Source organism: Hipposideros armiger, unplaced genomic scaffold (assembly GCF_001890085.2).
Source record: "Hipposideros armiger isolate ML-2016 unplaced genomic scaffold, ASM189008v1 scaffold_304, whole genome shotgun sequence".
Taxonomy (NCBI): Eukaryota; Metazoa; Chordata; class Mammalia; order Chiroptera; family Hipposideridae; genus Hipposideros; species Hipposideros armiger.
In genome coordinates this window covers 1811230-1837343 of record NW_017731654.1, presented here as the reverse complement: position 1 = coordinate 1837343, position 26114 = coordinate 1811230, and the positions used below count along the sequence as shown (strand labels likewise).

Below are 26114 nucleotides of genomic sequence, written 5' to 3'. Positions count from 1 at the left end.
CACACACTTGTGCCCCACCACACAGCTTTGTTCATCATATATACAGCTTCACTCAAAATACATTCCTTCACACAGCCAGTATATGAGGACCCACGGGAGGGGTGAAGGGTCATCCACCTCTATTATTAATGGTGGTGAGGCCCTGCTTTTTCTAGGCAGCCACCCATGGCCACTCCAAGAATCAGCTACTGGGTAGGCCCTGTCCCCTCCCAGGAGACCCTGATTTTCAGCATCAGGGTCCCTAACCAGGGTCCATCCCTCAGTCCATGTGACCAATCAGGGCCATTCCCAACTAGGAAGCCTAGTGCAGCCTAAAGTGCAGCCTCGATGTCCCTGTCTGGGCCCCGCCCTCACCCAGGTAGCCTTGCTTTCCAGCTTTGGCATCCACCACCGTCTGGTTCAGGAAGCGGCCCTGGCAGCTGTACATGTCGTAGAGCAACGCACCCCCCGACCATTCAAAGGCCCCGACAGCACCAAGCAGCACTTGCCTCTGCAGGGAACAAGGGTTGGAGGACAGCTGAGCAGGAGGGACCTGGGGCCAACCTTGGAGGCCTTAGGTCTACCAGCCAGCACAGTGAACCTTGCTGGGGAAAGGGGGACATTCAATGGCCCATTCCCACCTCCCAGTGATGCAGGAGGAAGGTGAGATGGCAAACACTGGGTTCCTGTCTTGTACCCATGACTCTGTCAGGGGAGCTGTCCCTCCAGGACCAACCACTCCCAGAGCAGAAAGCCGACCTGGGGCCCAGATGAAAAGAAGTACGGTTGAGAAGATAGTGCTCATCTCCTTCTCTCCAGGTTGCCCAGCCTGGGCCTGGCACTCAAGGCGCACCTGGATTGAGTGATGGGTGTAAGCCTGCTTCTATCATGCCCAAGGGCCAGGTGCCAGTATCTCTGGGAACAGTGCCTCCAGTGGGGAGGAGTATGCCACTTGGTTGGCAAGCTGACCCCAGCCAACCCTGTGTTACTAGTCTGCATTAAGGAGAACTGCTCAACCCTTGAGCATACAGGATAAGACGATCTCCCGTAATAAATACGATCTCTATCAGAGATCCAGAGTAGGGCGACCAAGCAGAAGTGTTTTCCTTTATCCTAAAGTGGCTGCTAGGGAGAATCATCACCACAAGAGGGCAGAGCCCTGAACTGAGCCAGGGGGCCCTGAGTCTCTGGATGTCTCTGGTGCCCCTCCTTTACAGCTATCCTGCCTGGTGCTGCCGGCCACATACCTTGTCCAGGATCTGGGCGCTGAACCCAATCTGTGCCAGCTGGTAATGGAGGGCCTCTCCAACCACGCCTGGAAGCCAAGAAGCCCAGTGAGATACTGCTGTGGGCAAGGTGAAGGGATAAACCAAGCCAGGGCAGGGTCCAGCCCGGCCTCCCTCCCAGAGGAGCCAGGTTTGGTGTGATGGGATGAGCACCAGGTTGAGAGTAGAGAGCTGGGTCCTGTTTTAACAGCTACTAGCAGAGGGCTTGGGCAATTCCCTCCCTCTTTCAGGACCTCCGTTTCCTCAAATGGGAGCAGGAAACACACTCCAGTCATCCTTGTTTATTCAGCATCAGGTCAGTTCATCAGCGCTTCATGAAAATCATTTAGGGAAGTGAGGAGGGCTGGGGATACTGTTGCCTTTTTAGAGACAGAACAGCTGGGGCTCAGAGAGGCGACCGGAGTTGCCCAGAATGCCACATAGATAGATGTAGGACAGGGATGAGGGCAGAGTGCAGGGCTCGGGTTTCCTGCTGAATGCCAAGGGGGCAGCCACAGGGAGGCCAGGGCCCCTGGGGCCCTCACCTTCCATGGAAACGATACTTTGCTGCAGTTGGCTCAGCAGTCCATCCAACGCTGCATAGTTGGTCACCTTGAAGACATGGGTCTCATCGGGGTCCGAGGCTATCAGCTTCAGTTCGTCCTCAGCTTTAGACTTATTAAATGCATTTCCCACCTGCATAGAGGCCCCCGGTCAGTGGCTCAGCACCATGAGGGCTGGCTGGCTCTTAAGCCCCAGGACACTCCAGGCCTAGGGAGAAGGCTGAGGCCTGCCCCCAGCCTTCAGGGCCCTCCATCACTTACCTCCTTCTTTCCCTGCTCTGTTTTCCCACACACACACTCTGAGTTCCCATTTTACCAATCTACATGTGTTTTCCTGAACACACCAGGCCCTTCTCAGCTCTACACATACTGTTCCCTCTGCCTGCAAAGCCCTTCCCACCTCCCCTGTGACCTAGGCCAGCTACTCCTATTTGTCCTCCGAGACTCAGTTCAGCACATCTCCTCCAGGAACACCCCCCCCCGATGTCCTTCCTGTGGGGGCCCAGAGTGTCCACTTCTCTCCCCATTACTGCTGGGCAAGTGAGCTGCGACCACGGTGGGAAATGAACCTTCCGTGGGAAGACCCAGTTGTGGGTAGGAGTTGCTCATGGGACATGGGGACTGGGAGGAAAGAAGTTGGTGTTTGTGAACAGAACAGGTTTGGGTATGCTGTTTACAGAAGCTCCTACCAAGAATCCGGTCTCCTCCCCACCCCAAGCTCTACTGGGTCGGGAGGTGTCCCCCGGCTCTTGGCTCTTACCCCAATGGCAAAGCGCTCGACACCTTGCATCTTTGGAGATTTGATGACAGTTGTGAGGTTGAGGGGGTCCTCAAATATTTCCCCATCGGTAAGCACGACCATGACCTTGGATGCCTTTTTTCTGGAGCCGTGGCTTGGGGTGAAGATGTTGTCTCTAAGTAGGGGAGAGTAAAAGAGGAGAAGAACTTTGTCAGAGGGATGGCTGAGCTTGGGGAGATTTTATTCACGGACGTGTTTTATAATTGGAAAGGGTTAAGGAGCCCTCCCAGGGGAGCAAGTGCCCAGCGAGGGGTGGGGTGCTCCCTGTAGCACACAGTAGGGCTGGGTGGAGGTGAGGCTGGAACACAGGTGTTCTTACCCCTCCCTTGCTCTCAGTAGAAAGGTGCTGGTCAGCACAAGTCCCTATTCCTTGTGCATGTGTGGGAATAATAATGACATTAATAACAGTGGCTAATATTTACAAAGCACTTATGTCCTGGGCACTGTTGTAAGTTAACCCATTCAATCCTCACAAAATCCTATAAGGCAAGTGCTATTATTATTCTCGTTTTAAAAGTGAGGAACCAAGCACACAGAGGTTAGGCAGCTTGCCCAAGGTCTCACAAGTACAAACTGGAGCTGGAATGTGGAGCTAGGCAGCCTGGACGCTGAGCCCAGTCCTAGCAGCACTATGCTCTACTGCCACTCATAAGAGGAGTCTTCAGAAGAGTTTTGGGAGGACTGTTCTGGGGTGTCATCCATCAGCCAAGGCTGGATTGAAAGACCTCACGTTCCCCTCTTAGCCAAGGAAGAGCTAGAACCCCGATCCTCTCCTCTTGCTAGTTCTGTCCAGCCACCTCTTCAGGCTTGATGCTGCAGAGCCTCTGGGCAGGGCTGCCAGCCAGCACCCAGTAGGTGCTCAGGTAATTCCTGCTGCCCTCACACTCACAGGACGTGCTGCATGGCAGAGGCTGTCCTGGTGGTATTCCCCAGTTGAGTGATGTTCTGGATTCTGGCAAGGGAGGCTATCACGTCCTGACTGTACCGAAGGTCAAACTCAGTCTGGATCACTTCTCCGTACTGCACCAGGGCAAAGCTACACTGGAAGGGAGGGGCCGAGGGGGCAGGAGGTTGGCAGAGTCTCCATGCCCAAGGCCCTTGAATAGCTCCCCCTAGAAGCAGGGGAGAGAATCCATTCATTCCCCCTTGTCTTGGGCCACAGAAGATGCTAAAGCAGAGGGAAAACTCTAAGCAAGTAGGTATGGAGGAAGGTGTGATAATAACGGCTCCCAGTGAATCGCAGACTTCTTCCTGAATCCATGTCTGTGTAGTCTCTCCATGCTTCATATTGACCATGTGACTTTGGCCAATTGGGGTATAAGCAAATGGGATACAATCAGAGACATGAAAGGTGCTGGTGTACATTGGGTGTCGCCCTCTTGGAATGTTGCAACCATGAAAATGTTGGACTGATGTGCTAGAGACACATGGCCAGACAAGTGAGACCATCTTAGGCCATCCAGTCCCAGTCAAGCAACCAGATACCTGCAGCTGCAAGAAAAGCTTCAGGCAAGATTAGCAGAAGAACCACCCAGCTGAGCCCAGCCCAAATAGCTGACCCACCCACAGTACTGCGGGCAGACCAATGGTGGTTGGTTTGAGGTGGTTTGTGTACAGCAGTAGAGAGCAATCGACTGTAGGAGTCTAGCTCCTAGGGATACCCACCTCAAAGCACTTCGTATAGATGTTCTTTATGATGTTATAGATGAAGTCTTTGGCTTTCTGGAAGTCTGGGGGGTCGATGCTTCCTGAGCCATCCAAGATGATGGCGATCTCAGTGCCTGGGCCAAGACAGGCAACAGGTCGGGAGTGGGCATGGAATTTGGGGTAGGAATGAGGGCAGCACGTCCTGCCCTGTAGGGCACCCGCCCCATTCAAGCCCAGAGGGCTCAGTTCAGGGAGGAAGTCGGTGAAGCTCTCAAGAGTGAAGCCTCAGGGGCAGACAGCCAGGACCTGCTCAGGCTCTGACTCTGTTATGAGTCACTCCATCACTACTGCTTTCTGGACCTCAGCTTCCCTGTCTGTAAGATGGAAGGGGGCAGAGCTGGGACTGGCTAGTAGACTCCAGACTGCTCCCCGTCTCCCAGATCTAGGCACACCTCACACCTGGAGGTTGCAAGCCCAGGCGTCAGTTCGGACAGTCTGGGAGCCACCCAGATCCGCCTCTTCTCACCAGCTTCTTCCTCCTCCTCCTCCTCGCCGTCCTCCTCCACATTCAGAGCCCGGCGCCACCTGGCCATATTCTCTGTGCTGCCTTTTATGTTCCTGTGGCAGTCCCCTGCTTCCGCGTGTGCCTCAGGTTCCAGGAGGTTTTCTTTAAAAACACATATGGAAGAGCTCAGAGTCAGACAGCCTCCTTGTTCACCTCCAGGCAAGCCCACACTCAGCTCTGCCCTGATTCCCTTCACAGGGGACCTAGGCCTGCCTTGCCCTCTTTGGGCCTCTGGGTCCCCTTGCATCTGCAGTGAGCTGGCGTCTCTCCTTGGAGACCCAAGGAGGCCTCTGTAGAGCTGTCCAAAGCCAGTGAGTATCCAATCCTTACCAACATTGACGAAGGAGATGTTGACCTGGGGATGGAGGTCGGGGGCCAGCAGGCTGCAGGTCCCCGTGAGTTGTGAGCTGAGGCTATTGGGCCTCCGGGACACCATTTGAATGCAGATCTGAAGTAAGGGGGAGAAATGGAGGGGAGAAGCCGGGGTCACCCCCAGCCCAGGCCCTCTAGTCACAGCCACCCAGAACCAAGAGCCTCAGCGAGGCAGGGGGTGCAGGAGCAGCTTGCTCTCCCCTCACCAGGGGTAGGGGTCAGTGCCGGGGTCAGGGCTGAGGCTAGCACCCGACTCAGTGCGCTGAGTCACACGGAGTACCCCAGTCAGGGCCATGGTAAGCCCTGGAGTTGTAACCAGAGAGACAGCTGGGCTCAGCCCTGAGAATAACATGCCATCAGGACTGGTATGAACGCTGGTTCGCCACAGGGCAGCTCAAACCTCCCCAAGGCCCTCCAGTCTCCTGCCCTGTGCATACTCACCAAGACACCATGGTGGCTCCGGACAACTGTCACTCCCCGGTGCCTCCCCTTTGGGATGGGGACATGCTCTGAAACAGTTAAGCCCAGGTAAGGAGGGAGGGATGCAGGGAGGTAACATGGAGCCAAGGTCAGAGGGCATAGGGCCTTGGGGTGGGGTGGGGGGCTTCAAGCACAAGCACAGGCCTGGACACAGCCAGGGTAAAGTGCCTATCCCCCAGGCTCATGCTCCAACTCATTCAACACATGCTCCGTGATGTCTGCTCTGTGCCAGCCTCCCGCCAGATGGTGATGGGGACCTAGAAATAGCTGAGGTCTGGTGCTTTTCCTCCAGGGGCTCCCAGTCTGGTGGGGCAGGCGGGTAGAGAAGCACTAGCTTGTGGGTGCTGGGGAGCTGTGCAAGATTCTGAGGGGCTGGCTCTATGCACCGATGAACCCTCCAGTCTCAAAGAGCCGCCTCTGGGGAATCCTACTGCCCCACAACCCCGGGGCAGACACCAGAGCCCCCTCCTCTCCTCTCCATTCCCAAGGCGGGCCTCAGGAGATGGTCTCATTTGTGAGCCACCGGATCACCCAGGCGCCCTGCTGGACCGTGTCCTCCTCTGAGACTGTTCAACACAGTGTCTCTCACAGAGACAAGGGCTCTGCCTTAACACAGCCGAGAGGTGGTCAGCAAATGTGTGCCTTGAGTTGGATTAGGTGGGATGGGTAGAGTTTGGTTAATAAGTGAATTTGATTCATTCATTCATTCATTCATTCATTCATTCATTCATTCATTCAAACAGCATTTATTGAGTACCAGGTCCCATGCTAGACATTAGGGTGGCCACAGTCAGATTGGGACGGTAGGATTGGATTCCACTGAGGTGTGATGTGTTGGGACAGGTTAGGTTTTGGAATCAGGTGAAGCTGTGTTTGAGTCTGTGGTGCTGCCGACACTAGACGTGTGACCTCAGTCATATTGGCAACCAAGGGACTTCTCTGAACTATAGGTTCCTCTTCTGTAAAATGGTGTGGTTTTGAGGATTAAAAGTGAATGAAGAAACCCTTAGCATGGTGAGCACTCAATACATTTTAGGCATTGTTTTCGTTGTTAGGATTGGGCCAGGAAAGGTGGGCTGGGGCTTAGGGTTGGGTTGGGATGGGACTGGGCTTCGGGGTAGAAGGTGGTGTCTGGTGGTAGAGTCTAGCGGGGAGGGACTGGATTAGGTGGGGCTGGGGTTGGAATGGTTTGGGCTGGATGAGTGGGATTCCTAGACAGGAGGGCCTGGAGGCATTCCTTGGAGCTAGGCCTGACTTACCCACTGGTTGGCAATGGATCTCATCCTGTCTGAGGTAACATTGATGCAGGGGCTCTGCTGCCCTGTTGGTTCTAGGGCTGGTGACCAGGATCCTGAGTGGGAGGATACGCAACAAAGTTGAGCCAGCTGATGATTTCCTTTTCCTCCCTGCCTGCCCAGGCACTGTCTTCCCGTTCCAGGCCCACAGGCTGACAGGCGCCTTGTCTGGAAAACTATGGGGAAGGCCCAGACCTAGGGAAGAAAGGCAGGCAGACTCCCATCCCAGGACGACAGACTCTGCATTACACAGAAAGCCTTTACTCAACCTCTCCCTTTGCACAGCTCCAGGCGGGAATGGTTAAATGCATCCCCTCCTGCCTGCTGGCCCACGCTGACAGAGATGAGGTGGTATGTTGGTAAATAAAGATTGCTCTTTGGTGGCAGTCGGGGGAGCCATGAAGCTACCAGCAGCACAGTTGGTTATGTTGGGGGGCAGTGCTGGCTTCCTAATGGCTGCCAGAGGGTGGGAGCACCTGCCCCAGGTGGCCTCGGTGACAGTACTGTCTGAGAAGAGCATGCTGATACCCCTATCCTATGAGTCAGTGAGAACTGGAGGTGTGGGGGGTGGGTGCTTCAACCTGATTAAAGCAGTCTCAGGAGATGTGACGCCCACCCCCAGCCCAGGGAGGCAATGTCACCCTCAACCTTCTCAGTTCCCATACAGCCCAGGGAGGACTGGGCTGCTGAGATGGGGAGTGGGCACCCCATCCTAGGGTGGTGAAGAGGGGGTACTGGGGAAGGTATCCTGAGGCTGGGCGTGGTAACAGTAAACCAAATCCAAGGTTTTTATGCCGAGGGCAGCAGGAAGCCACGGAGGACTTTATAAAAGGGAAGCACATGATTAGTCTGTGATTTTGAAAGGTCATCACGTGGCTATGGTGGGTTGAAGGGGCAGGAATGAGGTACTGTCTACACTTCCTCACCTCCCATCATTCTATATCTTTTAAAATTATGAAATACAGTCTTCACTTATTGCCATGCTATGCAGAATAATAATGTCTACATCTCTGTGTGTGACACCTGCCCCTCCCCCCCCCAGCTTAACCCACCCCAAGCTGACTTCCACCCAAGGTCACCAGTGGTCCCCATGTTGCCAAACGCAATGAATGCCTTTCTATCCTCATCTTCCTCCACCCTCAGCAGCCCTGGACGTAAGTGACCACCTCCTCCTTGAAACACTTTCTTCTTGATTTCCTCCTACCTCTCTCATTACTCCTCAGACTCCTTTCTTGGGTTCTTCACTATCTCACTATCTCACTAGAATCCTCGGGCTCGGTCCTTGTTTTCCTATCCAGCACACTCTCCCGAGTGGTCCCCTCCAATCTCACGGCTCTAATCCACCTATAAATGCTGAGATTCCCACCTTTTCCTCTGTGGCCCTAGCATCGCTCCACCAGAAGCCAGACCAGCCTCACTGTAGAAAGCAGAATAATGCCCTCCCCCACACACACACCACGACCAGAGACATCTGTGTCTTAATCTCTGGAAGCTGTGACTATGCTACTTTTCATGACCGAAGTGATTTTGTGGGCTTAAGTTAAGGATCTTGATATGTGGGAGATTATCCTGGATTATTGGGTGGGCCGAATGGAATCACATGGGTCCTTATAAGAGGGAAACAGGAGGGTTAGAGTCAGAGAAAGATTTGAAGATGCTACGCTGCTGGCTTTAGAGATGGAGGAAGGGGCCCTGAGCCAAGGAACGCTGGCGGCCTCTAGAAGCTGAAAAAGGCCAGGAAATGGGCTCTCCCCTAGAGCCTCCAGAAGGAACACAGCCCTGCTGACACTGATGTTAGCCCAGTGAGACCCATTTTGGAGACTTCTGACCTCCAGAACTATAAGGTAATACATTTGTACTGCTTTGAACCTCTAAATGTGCGATAATTTATTACAGCAGCAATAGGAAACTAATACAATAACCATTGCCTAATAGGCATCTCAAACTTGGAACATCCAAAGCAGAACTTACGGTTTTGCCTTCCCAAGCCTGCCACTTTCCGTCTCCCCCGAGCAATACATGACACCACCACCTACTACATTCTACAGCCTGGAGCCTGGGGGCATCCTCACTTCACCTCTTCACTCATCCTCTACGTCAAACCCATCCAGAAACCCTGTTGGTTCTCCCTCCATGTTATATCTAGAGAGCATTTCTTTTCTCCTTTCCCCGCCACCATCCTGGCCACCATCATCTTGCCTGGTCTAGGGTAATAGCATCCTAACTGCTATTTTCTTTTGTTTTCTGAGTTTACTCTTATAATTTACACCATGTCACTCCCCTGCTCAGTAGCCTCCTGTGCACTTAGAAAAATAGTCCATGCCCCTTGCTGCCTCCAAGACCTCTCCTCCCATTCCTCCGCTCTCCAGCCCCAGCTCTACACTGGCTGGCTTCTGCTTAGGCTGCCCCCAGCTCTTTCCCACCTCAGGCCCTCTGCCTTGCTGTGCCCTCTGCCTGAAACCCTCACCTCCCACTCCCCAAGCCTGGCTCATTCTCATTTCTCAGCCTTCACGATCACCTCCTCATAAATGCTTTCTCCAACCAGCTCCACCTCACAACCCAGTTCCTCTGCTTCAAATCACCACGTTATATTTCCTTCTCAGAACTTGTCACATCTGGTAGTATCCTGTTTACGTGTTTACATGCTTATTATCTGTCTCACCCCCCCCCACCCCACCCAAGACTGTAAGTTCCCCCAAGGATCTTGTCTAACTCATTGGAGGGCCTGGAACAGTGCCTGGCACAGAGTCGGGGCTCAGCAAATATTTGTTGGATGACGACTAAATGACAGCCCAGGCAGCAGCTGAGGAGACTAATCTAGGGCAAGGCTGGAGGGTGGAGAGTGGGTGCCGCTGAGCTCTGCGGGCTCTGCAGCTGAGCCCCCAAATTAGGTCACCTGTTCAAGACAACCCTGCCTGTCTCCCCAGACCCCTTCCCAGCCTAAGCCTCAGTCCTGGCCCCAGCACCTCATTCCCTTACTCCCCATGTGCTGAGCTCAGAACTGGGCTCTGCCCCAGACCACGTTTTGGTGGGGTAACTGCAGGCCTGGAATAGCCTTCACCCTTCTTCCTCCTTCAGGCCTTCACCCAAGCTGTTTCCTTTGCTTTCAAAGCCTTTCCCTTCAGTTTTCTGCAGAACAGTCATCCCAAACACCAGCTCTTCAGGAAGGCTTCCCAAAAGAAGGAGCAACTTGACCCCTCCAGGTAGCCCCGACTACTGGAACCCACCTCCATCCCTAGCCTTTGCTCCCACGTAGACTGTGAGTTCCCCAAAGCCTCCATGTACAGCTGTGTAGGCTGTGCACTGCAAAACCCAAGGTTACCATTTATATCACAGTCATACAATGCCACGGCCTGGGGCCCAGTCTAAGTTGCCTCTGCTTTCCATCTTTCTACCACCCTCCCCATGATGGGTGGGCTCTTAATGTCCACGTTTGTTGACTGAGTGACGATAAACTAAACAATAACTGAACCTACCATCAGCTGGCAGCCCTGGGGACCCTATTACACCCTGAACTGTGTGCAGCCCATCTGATTGCTTCACCCACCTCTAACCTGTCTCTGTTCTCAGTCTATTCCTATACACCCTGGAGGAAGGCCTTCCTTATGTCCACTCCATTCCCCCTGCAGCAGCCAAGCCCATGATGCTGCCAGCTCTGGCTGCTATATTTTAGGGAGAAACATCATGAGGGGGTGAGAGGGACACGTCATCCCCACATGGGGAGGCTGCTTCTCTCTATGTGGCCGGGTGGCCAGCAGTGCATTTCCTGTCCCAGGCAGCAGGTCGTGGTCTCATGCTCCACCATTTGTGGCAGGAACCCATAAGTGCCTCCCACCACATCCTCCCATGAGCCCCCCTCTGCTTCAGCAGGTGTTCAGAGAGGTTTTCAAGAGCCCAGCGGGGCTCCTCCCCCCACCCCTCGGTGGGCTCAGAGCCTTCTGCTCCAGGGGCTTCAAACTGTCCTCACAACCCTGGCCTTTGGGCTCGGCTTCTGAGGGAAGGGGAGGTCTTCAAGTCTGTTGGGCCTGGAGCTGGGGAGCGGCTGAGCAGGAGATGGTCGCAAATAATCCAGACTGAAACCCAGCCTTCACGAACGTGAACACATGTGGAGCAATCAGAATGCCTATGCGCTTCAAAGTTTGAAAAAACGGAATGCTAAGCCAGTGCATAGGCCGTGAGCCAGCAGTCCCACTGCTAGGCACACGCCTGATAGAGGGAAGTGCACTGGTCCACCAAAAGGAAGTGACGGCCGTGCTATTCATAAGAGCCCAAGGAAACTGCCCCAACACCATCATCGGCACCATTCACACGATAGAAAACTCTGGCAACAAAAATGAGCATCGTTGCTTCAGGCAACACCATGGGCGAAATGAACAAACTGTATGTTCAGGGAAAGAAGCCTAACATAATAGTGCACCTACTTACTGTTTGCCTCGTTTATAGTAAGTTTGAGAACAGGCAAAACTAATCCATGGAGATGGCAGTTGAAGCAGTGGTTGACTTGGCAGGGAACATGCTAGGCTGGGAGCGTGTGGGCTAGAGGGACTCACGGGCAGCAGGTGATGTCCTGCTCTGGATCTGGACGCCGCTTACATAGGTGACTCACTCTGTGAACATTCACTGAGCTACATGCTTATGATACGTGCATTTTTTTGGTAAGGCATATGTCAATAAAATGTTACCAGCACAAAAGAAAACACAACAAACACTGACCTTTCATTTAAACTCCTGCAGCCCCAAACTTCCTAAAACCTCATCACCACCAACCCCACCTTGTCAAAGCTTCCTGGCTCTGCAAGTCCCCTGTGCCTGGTGACAGGCGCTGCCCAACTCCTGCATCGTATTTCTCATCCAGCTTGGCTGCAGCCACCGACATTGTCTCGGTCCCTTGACCTTGCTCAGGCCAGTTCCAAGCTGTTTTCGGCCAGGCTTCCCCCTCCCATGCCTCCTTACACTAATTCCTACTCATCCCCCAAGTCCCAGGGTTGACGCACATCCTCTGGCTGAAGGGCACACCTGCCTGTATCTCCCCAAAGTGCCCTGGAGGTGTCCACCAGAGCTGTTATCACTCCTCCTGTCATCGCCTGAAGTGTCTGTTTCCCTCGTGAGCCTGGGAGCTCCGTGAGGACAAGGAGAGCGTCTCCTTCACTGTCTTATCCCCCAGGCTTCGTCTGGCACTGAGTAGATGCTCTAGGAGTTCTTGCTGAATGAATGAATCAATGAATCAATGTATGAGCCCTGCCCTTACCACTGTAATCTAATGGTTACCAGCCTCTTCACTGTACAGATGAGGAAACCACAACCATCAAGGGTCCAAGCCTGCTTGGCTGGCGGCGTCCCGGCCTAAGTCCCAGGGCTAGAAGGCTGCTGCTTCAGCAGCTGCCATTGCCCACCCACCCTCCACCCAACAGAGCTCCCGGCCTGCTCAGCTCGTGGAGACATGGAGCTCCACTCAGCCAGGAACCCTGAGTGCCTCCCCTGGCTCTGCCCCAAAGCCTGTCTGGATCCTGGGCTCACGGCGCAGGCGTGCTGGGTGTGAAGGAAACCCTTGATCCTTGACCCCTGACCCAAAACAAAGCAGCAGGAGTGGGGTGAGGGCAGGCAGGGAACCGGCCTGGGGCAGGGCCGGGGCATGGCTGGGTGTAGAGCAGGCACAGGAAAAGCCCGGTGACCATCATGAACAAAACAGGAAGGGAAGGACTGCTCCAGCTTAAACGAGACTAAAGAGACACAGCAACGATACATGACACAGGAACCCTTGACTGGCTCGGGCCTGGCTTCAAAACAAAGTAGCTCTAAAAGTCATTTTGGCGACAGCAGGGGAAACAACTAAAGACATGCTTGTGCATCAGCACACCACCGCTGTCCCCATGTGACAGAGCAAACATTTTACTTGCTTGCTTGTTGTCTGTCTCCCCTGAGTACAAAGACTTGAGTCTGCTTTGCTCGTTCCTGTATCCTCGGGGCCTGGCCCACAGGTACATGCTCCACATAATCATTTGTTGAGTGAACGACCGTTGTAAACATAATTCTACAACCTATCATTTTCCCTTACAATGTGTTTCGAGGCTGATGGAGGCTAATAACCACTGCTCTCATCTCATTCATTTTACCTGCTTTAAGGGTTGCACCGTCTGATTCACAGCCTACGTCTTCTGTTTCAGGCATGATGTGCATTTCCAGTCTTTCTTTATTCCAAGCAGGGCTACCATCAATGTTTTGACCTGAGAATTTCTCTAGGGTTGGTACCCGGGAGTGGAATTACTCAGTCCTCGGCCACGTGCACCTTCGACTTTACCAAATGTGGCAAAACTGTTCTCTAAGGTGGTCACACCAATTTACGTTCTCGCAAGTTCCTGTTTCACCACATCCTTCCCAGCAGAATGTTGTCAGATTTAACAATGTTGTTTTTTTTCTTATCTAATAGGTGAGTACAGATGATATTTTAAAAACATAAGATAATGTTACTGAGCTTTAATTTGGCCAGAGACGGTGCTAAACCCTTTATGTGCCTGAACTTGCGTAGCCTTGGCAGCAATGCTGTGAGGTAGGTACATCCCCACCGTGTCGTAGAGATGAGAAGCGAGGCTAAGGGGCGAGCGCCTCGCTACAAACACAGAGTGAAACTGTCACTGAGCCCTGAGACCAGACCCACAGCCTGCCTCTTAGCCACCCCTCCCTCCTGCCTCATATTTTCCACTGGGGTGATGGAAATATCTTATATCTTATAGTTTTGGTCACTGTCCAAAATTTCTACACTGAGCATGTGCTACTTTTGTAAGAGATAAAAAAGGTTTAATAAACTTAATTTAAAAATAGTTTCGAAGTCCACCTATCCCCAGCCCAGCAGTGCAGACAGAGGCCAGGTGAGGAGAGAGGCTGGGGCGACTTGGCCTGGGGCTCACAGCCTCTCTCCCGCCGTCTCCCTCTATCCTGCATGCCCTTTGAAAAGTGCAGGGAGGTTCTCCCCAGACTGTGGGGGGTGGGGTACCAAGGACTTCTCTGGGGCCTTCTCAGGCTCCCCTGAGACCCTCTCAGTCCTCAGGCCTCCCACCTGCCGGGCTCCACTCACCAGGTCTCGTTGGTTTGGGGGTTTTGGTGCAGAAGGGAGCTGAGCACATAAGGCCCGCCTTCCTTGGCAGTTACCCAGGTCCGGTCCACATCCACATTGAAGGCCACCAGGGGAGCCAGGCCTGTGGGGAAAAGAGGAATGCTTAACAAAAGAGGCACCTGTCAAGGCCATGGCTGCATCTTTACCCCCATTATTCCATCAAATCCTGTGATGTCGACTTTCCCATTGTACAGATGAGAAGAGCGAGGCTCCCAAGGATCTTTTCCCCATGGGAACAGGACTTGAACTCAGGTGTGTTTGACCTAGCGCCCCTGATCCTCCTATTAAACCTAGCTGTGTCAACACCAAGGCCCCTTCTGCAGGAGGCCTTCCCTGGCTCTGCCCCCAGACACTTTTCGCCTTCTCGCACTACCCACTGTACCTGTCCTATAGCATATACTCATCACTGTGTCTTTGTACCAAAGTTAAACTAGACTGTGAGCCCCAGGGTGAGGGTCTGCATACCTTCAGACTATGTACCCCCATCAAGTGACCCAAGGAAAAGCATCTGTCCTCAGAAATACCTGCACGAGAATGTTTACAGCAGCTTTATTTATAGTAGTCCCAAACGGGAAACCCAAATGTCCATCAAGTGGGAAGGGATAAACTAACTGCGGTATCTTCATACAATACAGTACTGCTCAGGAGTGAAAAGGAATGGACAACTGACACACACAGCAATATGGGGGAGTCACAACATCATTGTGCTGAGTGAAAGAAGCCTTACGTAAGAGTCTCTACTGTACAATTTCATTTCTAGCATGTTCTAGGACCAGCAAAACTAATCTCTAGGAAAAAATATTGCCTGGGGCGAGGGAGAAGGCAGGTTAATTGGGATCGCACAGGAAGAAACTTTCTGGAGTGATGGGAACTTTCTGGGGTGTCTTATAGGAATTTGGATTATAAAGGTATGCGCATTTGTCAAAAATACATGGAACGGTCCACTTAAAAATGTGTGCATTTCACTGTATTTTACCTTAAAAAAAGAACTGTATGCAAATACTGAACTCTAGTGGATCTGTATACTAAAATGTTTAGGAGTGCAGCATAATGATGTCTGCAATTTACTTTGAAATGCAACAAAATATAATGGCTTGGGCCGGCTGACTGGTGCATTGGTTAAGAGCTGGCTTGGGACGCCAGAGGGCCCCGGTTCGAACCCTACATATGAGGGCCAGTGACACTGCCCTCTACAGCTAAGATGCTGAAAAACAGCTCAACCTGGAGCTGGGTTGCAGTGAGTCGCTGGTGATGGCATAGGCTGCAGCCCCTGTGGCAGTGGGTTGCCATGGGCTACCATGTGTAGCCAGCAGCCGCAGTGAGCGGCCGTCCAGAAGCCGGCGAGTGATCTGCCTTGCCCGGGAAGAGCACAATGATGGTGCCAACTTGGGCCAGTGAAGCAACATCTTCCACAACTAGACTGAAGAACAAAAAGACAGCAGCTTGTCTGTTCCCCTTCCCCCAATTCCCCAGCGCTGTTCCCATCCCCCAGTTCCCCAATAAAAATCTTTAAAAATAATAATAAATAAATAAAATGGCTTGATGGATGAATAGATGGATATATATGGACGGAGATGATAGATATGGGTGGGTCTATATACATATATATTTATCTATAATAAAATGTAAATACATAAAATATCAATATATATGTGTGATAACACAAATACAACAAAAAGTTGACAATTGTAAAATCTCAGGGTGGTATGTGGTTGTTCATTGTACAATTTTTTTCAACTCTTCTGTATGTTTGAAATTTTTCATTAAAAAATTTGGGGGTAACACTGGTATCGCCAGATTGCCCCTCAAAGAGGCAGAATAGGAGAAGGCCTATTTCCTCACAGCAGTCCTTGAGCTGATTGCATGCAGACATTTTCACTCTGGTTTTTTTTTTTTAATTTTTAATTGGGGAACAGCCATGATCATTGGTTACACATTGCTTTCATGCTACAATGGCATAGTTGACTGTTTTAAAGAGGGCACAGCTCACAGTGGCCCATGTGGGGATTGAACCGGCAACTTTGGTGTCATTAGCACCACACTCTAACCAACTGAGCTATCCGGTCATCCCCCTCACTCTGTGTTATGAGCATCTCATCATTTTGTTCCCAAATATGTTTTAATTATGAATAAGATCAAGCCTCTTATTATAAGTTTGTTCACTGCCTATTCATATACATTATCTACTTGTATGCGGTATTTATTGTTCCCTTATTCATTTGTAAAAGCTTTTTGAAGTCAAAAGAAATTGTCCATGAGTTAGTGTTTCCCACTTAGCTATTTATTTGACTTGCATATGGTATTTTCCCCGACGTCTACATTTTTTATGTAGTCAAATTTTTTTTTCTTTATGACTCTTGAGTTTTGTGTCATGCTTCCTCAGAGATTTTTTTTTAATTCACTCAATATTTTCTCTGATATTGTTTCATTTCTTATGCTTGAATCTTGGATTCACCTAGACTTTGTGTGTATGGAGTGAAATAGCAATCCAGCTTTACTTTTTCTCCCTCCAAATGAAATTGTCTCAACATTATCCTCACAGATTTGAAATACGACCTTTACTATTCTCAGAATTCTCTCACGCACTGGGGCCTCTGTTGGGACTCAGCTCTGCCCCACTGACCTCACCATTTCTTACTCAGACACGTTCATTAGTTTCCTAACCTTTCTCTTCCAAGACTTGTCCCTTTGGATACATCCTCTCCATACCAGCTGCCAGAAAGAATTTTTAAAAGCATGGTCTGACCATGCCACTCCATTACTTAAAACTCGAATGCATATTTACATGGAAAAAGCCAAGGCGAAGTTCAGTCTGCAGACTCGTCTGCTCAATTAACTTTTTACCATAATGGCTCTGAAAAAGCTGTACCACTTTTTAGACAACACTTTTTTTTTTATGATAGTATAATGACTTTTTCATCCCCGAAAACACCAAATAAACATGCCATAACAAATGATATTCTGACATCACACTTTCAGGAAATACACACACTCACCAACTTACCTTAATATAACAGTTTCTAGTCCAACAGTGTCCTGGGGAACAAATCTGCATTGCTTGCCATGTTTGGATAAACCCCAAATGCTTTGTTTTGCACATACATGCCAATTGGGAGGCCCAAAGAGGTACCATCTTCTGTGGTTGTGTAGTCTGTTGAGTGCACAAGCTATTTCCATGTGTTTTGAGGTGCTTTCAGGTTTAGCACTTATTTTGCCCTTGAGGTATTTTTCTGTTCTATAACTCTATTTTTAAAGATAGTTTGAGTGCAAGGTAGTCATGAGTCTCCAGAAGGTTGAAAAACAGTGAAGATATGGTACAGAAATATGTACCTTCTCAATAGTGACTCCCTCATACCCATCCTCCACTACCCACGTTAAGTCTTCATTTCCTCCTTCATTACAATACATTGTATATGTGAACGGTATGTTTATATTAAAATTATTGGCTTTTAATATAAACTTGTTTAATTGATCAATTAATAAATTTCCCATCAGTAAAAATTGTTTGGGCATTGGGTTTGATGGACTGAATCACAATTTTTCCATTGAAATTGATGGAAATATTTTTTCCAATTAATCGCTTTTTACTTAGCAGTAGAGATTTTTAGGAACAAATTAAAGTCATTAAGCAAAGGATAGGTTTATAGACTGTGCTGTATTTTGTATAAGAGAGAGGAAAAAATATATACATACAAATATGTTATTTTTTATTCACCAGGAAGATAAAACAATTTAAAATCTGTAGGTATCCAATAAATCACTTTAAAATGTATATAGCAAAAATTGACTGAATTAAAAAGAAAAATACAAAATCCACAACCAAAGTGGGAGACTTCAATGTTCTAACAAATCTTTCATATTAGCTATATAAAAGCAGACAAAAAAATCAGTAAGGACATAGAAGATCTGTGTGACACAATTAACAAGCTTGATTTAATTGATTAACAGAACACTATACCCAACAATGATAAAAATAAAGTCTTTCAAGTGCACATAAAACATTTACCAAAAGTGACCATATGCAAGCCTCAATACATTTCAATAGCTTGAAATAAATCAGAGTATGTTCTCCGACTCTAGTGGAGTTAAACTAGAAATCCATAACAAAAAAAAAAAACACTAAAAAAAACGTAACTTTTTGGAAATTCAGCAATGCATTTATAAATAACTTAGGGTCAAAGATGAAATCACAATGGAAATTTTAAGCTATTTTAAACTGAATGAGAATTAAGATATGAAAAGCCAAAGCTTGTGGGAAACAGTTCAGTGCTTAGAGGAAATTTATAGCCTTTAATATGTATGTTAAAAAAGACAAAAGGCTAAAATCAATAATCTAAGCTTCTATCTCAAGAAGCTAAAAGAAAAGCCAATCAAACCCAAAGAATGACAGGAAGGAATAAAGATATGAGATTAGTCAATGAAATAGGAAACTAACCCACAGTAGAGATAATCAACAAAGCTAAAGTTTGTTTTTTAAAAAGATTTTAAAAACTGATAAACTCCTAGCAAACTGATTGAGAGAAAGAGAGAGAGAGAACACACAAATTATCAATATTAATGAAAAAGAGGACATAAGAATATTTCCTAAGACATTTAAGAAATAAGAGGACAGAATATACAACTTTTTGCCAATAAGCTGACAATTTAATTGACATTGACAGATTCCTTGAAATAAAAATTTACCAAACTTGACAAAAGAACTATAACCTGAATAATCCCATATAAAATAAATTGAATCCATTATTAAAACCTTAGGAAGAACTCCAGGCCCAGATGGCCTCACTGGTGTACTCTTCCAAACATTTGAAGAAGAAATACCAATCTTACAAAAGCTATTCCAAAGAATAGAAAATTAGACAACACTTTCCAATAATTTTATGAGGCCAGCATAACATTGATATTAAAACCCAACGAGAGTAACACTTGAAAGGAACAGTGATGCTCTCTCTCTTGAACACAGATGCAAAAATCCTAAACAATATATTAACAAATCAAATCCAGGGATATATAAAAGCATAATACATCACAACCAAGTGGACTTTATTTTAGGAGTGCAATGGTGGTTTAACATTTGAAAATAATTTATTCATCATGTTAACAGAAATAAATCATATGATCATTATGATAGATGCAGAAAAGGGCATCTGATAAAATCCAATACTGATTTGTGATTTTAAAAAATTGTAGCAAACTAGGAACAGAAAGGAATTTCTTTAATCTGATTGAGAATGGCTACAAAAAAAAACATTGCTCATAATGGAGAGTTACTGAAAACTTCCCAGAATCAGGAATGAGACATGAGTGCCCACTCTTACCACGTCTATTCAACATTACTGGAGGTCTTAGAGCAGTAAGAAAAGAAAAAAATATAGAACATAAAGATTTAAAAGGAAAAAATAAAACTATTATTTGCAGATGACATGATTAGGTAGACTGAAAAAGCTGAGATCCACAGAGAAACATTGAGAAGATTATCAGATATAGAGGCAATATACAAATAACCACTGTATTCTATATATCATCAATCATCAAATACAGAATGAAAAAATTTTAAAAGACACCATTAACAAAAAATATTTTAAAAATCCAATGCTTAAAAAGAAATCTAAAGATATGCAAAATCTCTACACTGAAAACTATAAAACATTGGGAGATATTAAAGAAGATCTAAATAAATGGAGTAGATCATGTTCATGAATTAGAAGACTCAATATTGTTGTCAATTATCACTGTATTGATCTATAGCTTTAATGAAATACCAATCAAAATCCCAGCACATTATTTGGGGTGGGGGGTGTTAATAAGCCAGTTAAAAAATTTATATGAGGGCTGGCCAAGTGGCTCAGTTGGTTAAGAGCGCGAGTTCTGAGCAAAAGCATCACTGGTTCGATTCCCACATGGGCCAGTGAGCTTCGCCCTAACTGAGCTGCTGCTGAGCTGCCAACAGGGGGCAGGATGGCTCAGCTGGTGAGAACACATGCTTTTAACAACAGGTTGCCAGTTCGACTCCCACATGGAATGGTGGGCTATGCCCACCCGCAACTAACATTGAACACGGCACCTTGAACTGAGTAGCCATGAGCTGCTGACAAGCAGCCTGATGGTGACTGGACTTGGAGCTGAGCTAGCTGCGTCCTCCACAACTAAGACTGAAGGACAACAACTTGGCTGTTCCCCTTCTCTAATTCCCCAACACTATTCCCCTTACCCAATTCCCCAATAAAATCTTTAAAAAAAAATTATATGAAAATGCATACAGCAAAAATAGTCAAGGTGTCCTGAAGGAGAATAACAAACCTGCAGAACTTACACTATCATTTCTCAAGATTTATTATAAAGCTGTAGTTATTAAGACAGAATTCTATTGGCACAAAGATAAACAAATAGACCAATGGAATAGAGTCCAGAAACATGGTCACCTGATTTAAAACAAAGCTGATGGTGAAAAACAGTGAAGAAAAAAAAAATCTCTTTAAAAAATGGTGCTGCATCACTTGTATATCAATATGGAATAAAAATTAAATGTTGACTCCTGTCTCATATCATATATAAAAACATCAGTTCCTGATGGACTGGAGAATTAAATGTGGATTTAGATGGGCTGTGAGAAAGTAAAACAATAAAGCTTTTAAGAGAAAACAAAGGACCTTGGGGTAGACAAATATTTGTTAAACAGGATACAAAAAAACCCCATTAAACACAAAGCAAAGAATCGATAAACTGAACTGCATTAAACTTCAGAACTTCTGATTATAAGACGTTATATTAAGAAAGTGAAAAGGCGAGCCACGGAGAAAAGATATTTACAATTATAGGATGAAAGATTCATATCAAAATATACAAAGAATTCCTCTAGATCAATAAGAAAAAGGTATGTAAGCTAACAGAAAAAGGACATTTCACAAGAGATTATCCAAATTGCCAGTTATCGTGTGAGTAGGCACTCATTAGACTTCAGAGAAAGGCAAATTAAACTGACTATGGGATACCACTACAGGACCACCAGGAGGGCTAACGTGAAAAAGACAATACCAATACTGCTGGTGGGAATGTACTGGGTTGTCAGAAAAGTCATGACGTATTTATTCTGTTTTTCATTACAAAAATGCATCATGACTTTTCCAACAACCCAATAAACTAGTACAACCCCTTTAGAAAACCAGTTGGCAGTATCAACTAAAGCTGAGCATATGCAAAACTTATGACCCAGCAATTCCACCCTTAGGCACATCCCAACATAAATGTGTGCATAAGTTCACGAAAAAACATGTGCAAGCATGTTCAATGCTTCACTATTCACAATAACCCCAAGCTGGAACAATCCAAATATCCATCAACATAGAAAGGATAAATAAACTGTGGTATATTCACCAATGGAATACTCTACAGCAATGAAAACAATCTACAACAAGGTGGATGGTTCTCATACATGCAATGTTGAGTGAAAGACGCCAGGAACAAAGTAGAACATACTGTATAATTTCATTTATACAAAGTTTGAAACAGGCAAGCTAATCTACGGTATTAGAAGTCAGGAAAGTGGTTATCCTTGGTAGTAAGGTAATGATGGGGGTGAGGGGGTACACAGGGGCAACTTGTGGGAAGTCGGCCATGTTCTCTTTCTTGAAATGGGTACCAGTACATGGATTTAATTTGAAAATTGACTGATCTGAATTAGTCCATTTTTTTGTATGTTGTACTTCAAAACAAGTTTACATTAAAAATAATAATTGCGGGCTGGCCGAGTGGCGTGTTGGTTAAGAGCTGGCTTGGGATGCCAGAGGGCCCCAGTTCGGATCCCACATATGAGGGCCAGTGACACTGCCCTCTACAGCTAAGATGCTGAACAACAGCTCAACCTGGAGCTGGGCTGCCATGAGTCGCCAGCGATGGCGTAGGCTGCAGCCCCTGTGGCAGTGGGTTGCCATGGGTTACCGTGTGTAGCCAGCAGCCAGCGAAAGCGGCCAGCAAGCCGGCGACTGATCTACCTCTCCCAGGAAGAGTGCAATGATGGTGCCAACTTGGGCCATAGTTCTTAAAAACCCCAGCTCTTAGAGACTTGTGACATTATGGATGTGGACTGGATATTAGATGAAATTGTGGAGTTATTTATTTTCTTAGGTGTGATCATGAAACTGTGGTTATGTAGTATACTGTCATTAGGAGACTCAGCTGCAGTTTTTAGGGGTAAAGTGTGATGCTGGCTGCAACATACCTTCAAATGGCTCAGCCAAAAAAAAAAAGCATAAAGAAATGAAGTGAATGTGGCAAAATGTGAACAATTTCTGAATCTAAGTGGAGGGCAGACAGCTGTTCACTCTATTACTGTTTATCTTTTCCATATGTTTCACATTTTTTAAGATAAAAACTGGGGTAGGGTGGGAAGAAGTGATATCTAACAAGCTCCTAAGTGAGGCTTATGCTGCTGGTCATCAAGCCACCCTGAGTGGAAAATACTTTGGCAAAGGAAACAAAAAGGGGAAGTGAGATAAATGCAGGAAATATGGCAAAATCCTCAGAACTGTTTACAATATGCTTGCCAAAAAAGTTTAACCTGAATTTAGTGAGCCATTCACACTAACTTCCAGGTTTCAGGAAATGTAGGGGTTAGAAGAACACATCACACCAAGAGGGAACCAACAGGCAAATCCTGAATGAAACGGTCTACAAGTGACCAAGTTCTGCAATAAGGCAAAGACTGGAAAAAGACACACAAACCAAAAAATGGGTGAGGGGGCTGCTCTAGACTTAAAAGGCTTAGCAACCCAATGTCATGTGTGAACCTTGATTGGATCTTGACTTGAACAAACTAACAAAAAGAGACATTTTGAGGGCAGCCAGATGGCTCAGTTGGTTAGAATGTGTGCTCTGAACAACAAGGTTGCCGGTTCGATTCCCACATGGGCCAGTGAGCTGCACCCTCCACAACTAGATTGAAGACAACAACTTGAGCTGAGCTGCAGCTGAGCTGCTGGTGGACAGCCGGGCGGCTCAGTTGGTTAAAGTGTGTGCTTTTAACAACAAGGTTGCCGGTTCAATTCCCTCATGGAATGGTGGGCTGTGCCCCCTGCAACTAGATTTAAACAACTACTAGACTTGAAGCTAATGGGTCCTGGAAAAACACACTGTTCCCCAATAAAATTTCTTAAAAAAAAAAGAGACATTTTGAGATAGTCAGGAAGATGTGACTATAGATTGGGTATTAGAGGATACCAAAGAATTATTGTTAATTTCATTAGGTTATAAAAAAATTGTGGCTATGTGAGGAAATATCCACGTACTTCAGAAACGTGTACTGAAGTATTTAGGGTGAAATGACATGATATTTGGGATTTGTTTTAAAATAATGCTTCTGAAACGTTAACATGCAAATGAATCCCCCAAGTAACTTGTTAAAACGCAGCTTCTGACTTGGTAGGTCAGGGAGTGGGCTTAGATCCTGGTCTCACAAGCTCCTAAGTGATGCCACACGGATGGTCCCCAGACCAAATTTTGAGCAGCAAGGCTTTAAAATGCTTTGGCAAAGGAAACAAAAAAGAGAGAGTGAAATAAACACAACAGTGTGGTAAAATCTTGATAACTGTTATCTGGGTGGTGGGATTATTGGGTTATTGTTATTTTCTTTACTTTTGTACATGCTTAAAATTTTGTAATTAAAAACCAACCTTCCAAAGGCTCCAGGAGGAGGCAGAGTGTGAGACGGCTCTGAGGGCGACCTCTCGTCTCTCACTCCCAGGTCCATCTCCCTGGGTTGGCACAGAGTGGGCATCTGTGCTTTATTCCTTTCCCTTTATATCTCTGCCTTGCCCAGAATGCTATGTGATGACTCATAAAAATACACAATACACTAAGATAAAACTTGCTTTAAAATAGTGGAGCAGGCGGGATACAAAGGACAGAAGGGAAATAATGTTAGAAAAAGAGGGGTGTAAAAAAGGAGGGATACAGTCAAACCAGGAAGGAGGCTAAGAACTAACCTGTATATCAACAAGTACCAGCACTTTCTATGATGGGCCCCTCTTTTGTCTCTGAACACAGTGCTGGCACACAGTAGGCACTTAATAAAATTATTTGTTGAATAAATGTGTAAATAAATGAACTTTCTTGAAGCCAACATAAGGATGAAAATGATCGGTTATATCATTCACAGGGTTCACAAAATTGCAGGGGAAGCCCAAAAACTATTCTGTTGAAGCTGAAAAAAACCAGAAAACCAGAAAAAATTTCCCTGCGGGTTCTCTTAGGAAGAATGCTAAATGAATGGGGCAGGGTGGGTTAAAAACAACAGCAACAACAACAAAAACAATGAACGAACAAACCTGCACCCCAAAATTCCCAGAGCTGTTATTCGTGTCCTCCACACTACTGCCCCAAAGTAGAATGCAGAAAATGTAAGCAACCATGAGCTTTTTCCTGTCTGAGGGCCACACACCCCTCTGCGGAGCTGATGAAAGCATCAGAACCCTCCTGGAGCCCCCCAAGTGCACTTTTGCACGAATCGTAGCCTTGCCTGAGCACTCTGCTTTGAGGTTCTCTCCTGCCTTCTTCCTCTTACTGTGTACCTCTTCCCAGAAGTCTTCTTTACCTCCAGACCCCCGCCTGGCCACTCTGTACCCCCACAAGCCTTTTCTCTCACAATCTGTAATTACCTTGCTCGTGTCCTTGTTTACTTATTGACTGTGACTGTCCCCTCACCACCAGGGAGTCCCTAAGAGCAAAGACTGTGTGTTGTCGCAGGGCCTGGTACAGTGGCCTACACTGGTTAGCTACTGGACAGGTGAAGGGGGCTCACAGACCCCCTGCAGCCTACCCAGGGACCCTTAAGGGCTCCAGATCAAGACCCCAGGTAGAGAAGGGGAGCACTGTCCTCCGTGAACACAGAGTTTAGACAAAGGATGCCTGCAGGGAGTTTGGTCTCAAGCGCCTTGGCCCATTTCATTTCTTTTTTTTTTTTTTTTTTTTNCTGAGCCATCCTGCTACCTGTTGGCAGCTCAGCGGCTGCTCAGCTCGGGCTGGACTCAAACCGCTGTTGCTCAGAGCTCAAACTCTTGAGCGAGCTCCTAACCAACTGAGCCACTCGGCCGGCCCTTCATTTCATTTCTTGATCAGCCAGGCTGGGTAAAAGTGGAGGTAAGCACCCTGACAGAGAGAACTAAAAGTGACAATTACCAGCGTCTGACAAGGGGTGATTGGAAGGCCGCCTTTTGCCCTTTTTACTGTCCATGTAACTCAGACACGATTTAAAACTCCTGAGATAAGTCCGGTCTCCTTACCCGGATATCCGTGGCACCTCCCAGCCCAGCCCAATACCGCCCGGTGCCGGGTCTGCTCTCCAGCCACATCCAGCTCTTTTCCACACCACTCCCTAAACACCATCTGCACAGGTCCCACCTCCGGGCCTTTGCACAGGCCCTGCCCTCTACCCAGCATGCCTTCCTCACCAACTCTCCTACCTCTGCCCTATCCTTGGGGACCCTGCTCAGGCACTCCCTGCCCCAGGAGCCACTCCAGATTCTCAACCAGAGTAACTCACTGGTCCCTGAGCCCCCTCGGCAGCATGTGGCATCTCTCTCTGGCTCTGACTAAATCCTGTCTGGGTCAGAGGGATATGTGATTAAATCTGTTTCCCCCAAACTGTGTTCTGCTCTGAGTCATCCATGACAACCCCACCCCCCACCACCACAAAGCCCAGGCTCAACACAGGGCCAGGCCAGAACAGATGTCTTGGAAACGTCGAGATGGGCCAGATTCCTGATTCCCACCCTCCCCCCACCCTCACCTCATTTCCGTTTTACTCAGCTGAGGGATCTTGGTGCAAGATCCCGCTGGGCATGGCTCCCGGTTGTGCCAGCAGCTCACCGAGCAGGGCAGAGCTCTGGCTGAGAGGGCTGGTAATGAGGTCAGCGAACCTCCTGTGGAAGGAGTGGCATGAGAACCTGGTGGTGGGCATCACCGTATTCGCTGAGCTTTCCCAGTCAGAGCCGCCAACCCGTGGGTGCCTGGGGTCTGCCAGGGGTGGGTCACCTTGCTGGAGCAGA

The 26114-nt window shown here is 47.7% G+C and overlaps 1 protein-coding gene across 1 annotated transcript in view; it reads right to left on the bottom strand.

Moving 5' to 3' along the window:
• ITGAE (integrin subunit alpha E) overlaps positions 1–26114 on the bottom strand; it is a 65539-nt gene that overhangs the window by 33041 nt on the left and 6384 nt on the right. Inside the window, exons 2-12 of the mRNA XM_019659817.1 lie at positions 14038–14158; positions 6930–7021; positions 5632–5699; positions 5149–5266; positions 4780–4920; positions 4272–4387; positions 3496–3647; positions 2568–2721; positions 1790–1940; positions 1227–1294; positions 355–490 (exon numbers count right to left, since the gene is read on the bottom strand). Coding sequence (XP_019515362.1) covers positions 355–490; positions 1227–1294; positions 1790–1940; positions 2568–2721; positions 3496–3647; positions 4272–4387; positions 4780–4920; positions 5149–5266; positions 5632–5699; positions 6930–7021; positions 14038–14158 — 1317 coding nt within the window. The remainder of the gene's footprint in view (positions 1–354; positions 491–1226; positions 1295–1789; positions 1941–2567; positions 2722–3495; positions 3648–4271; positions 4388–4779; positions 4921–5148; positions 5267–5631; positions 5700–6929; positions 7022–14037; positions 14159–26114) is intronic.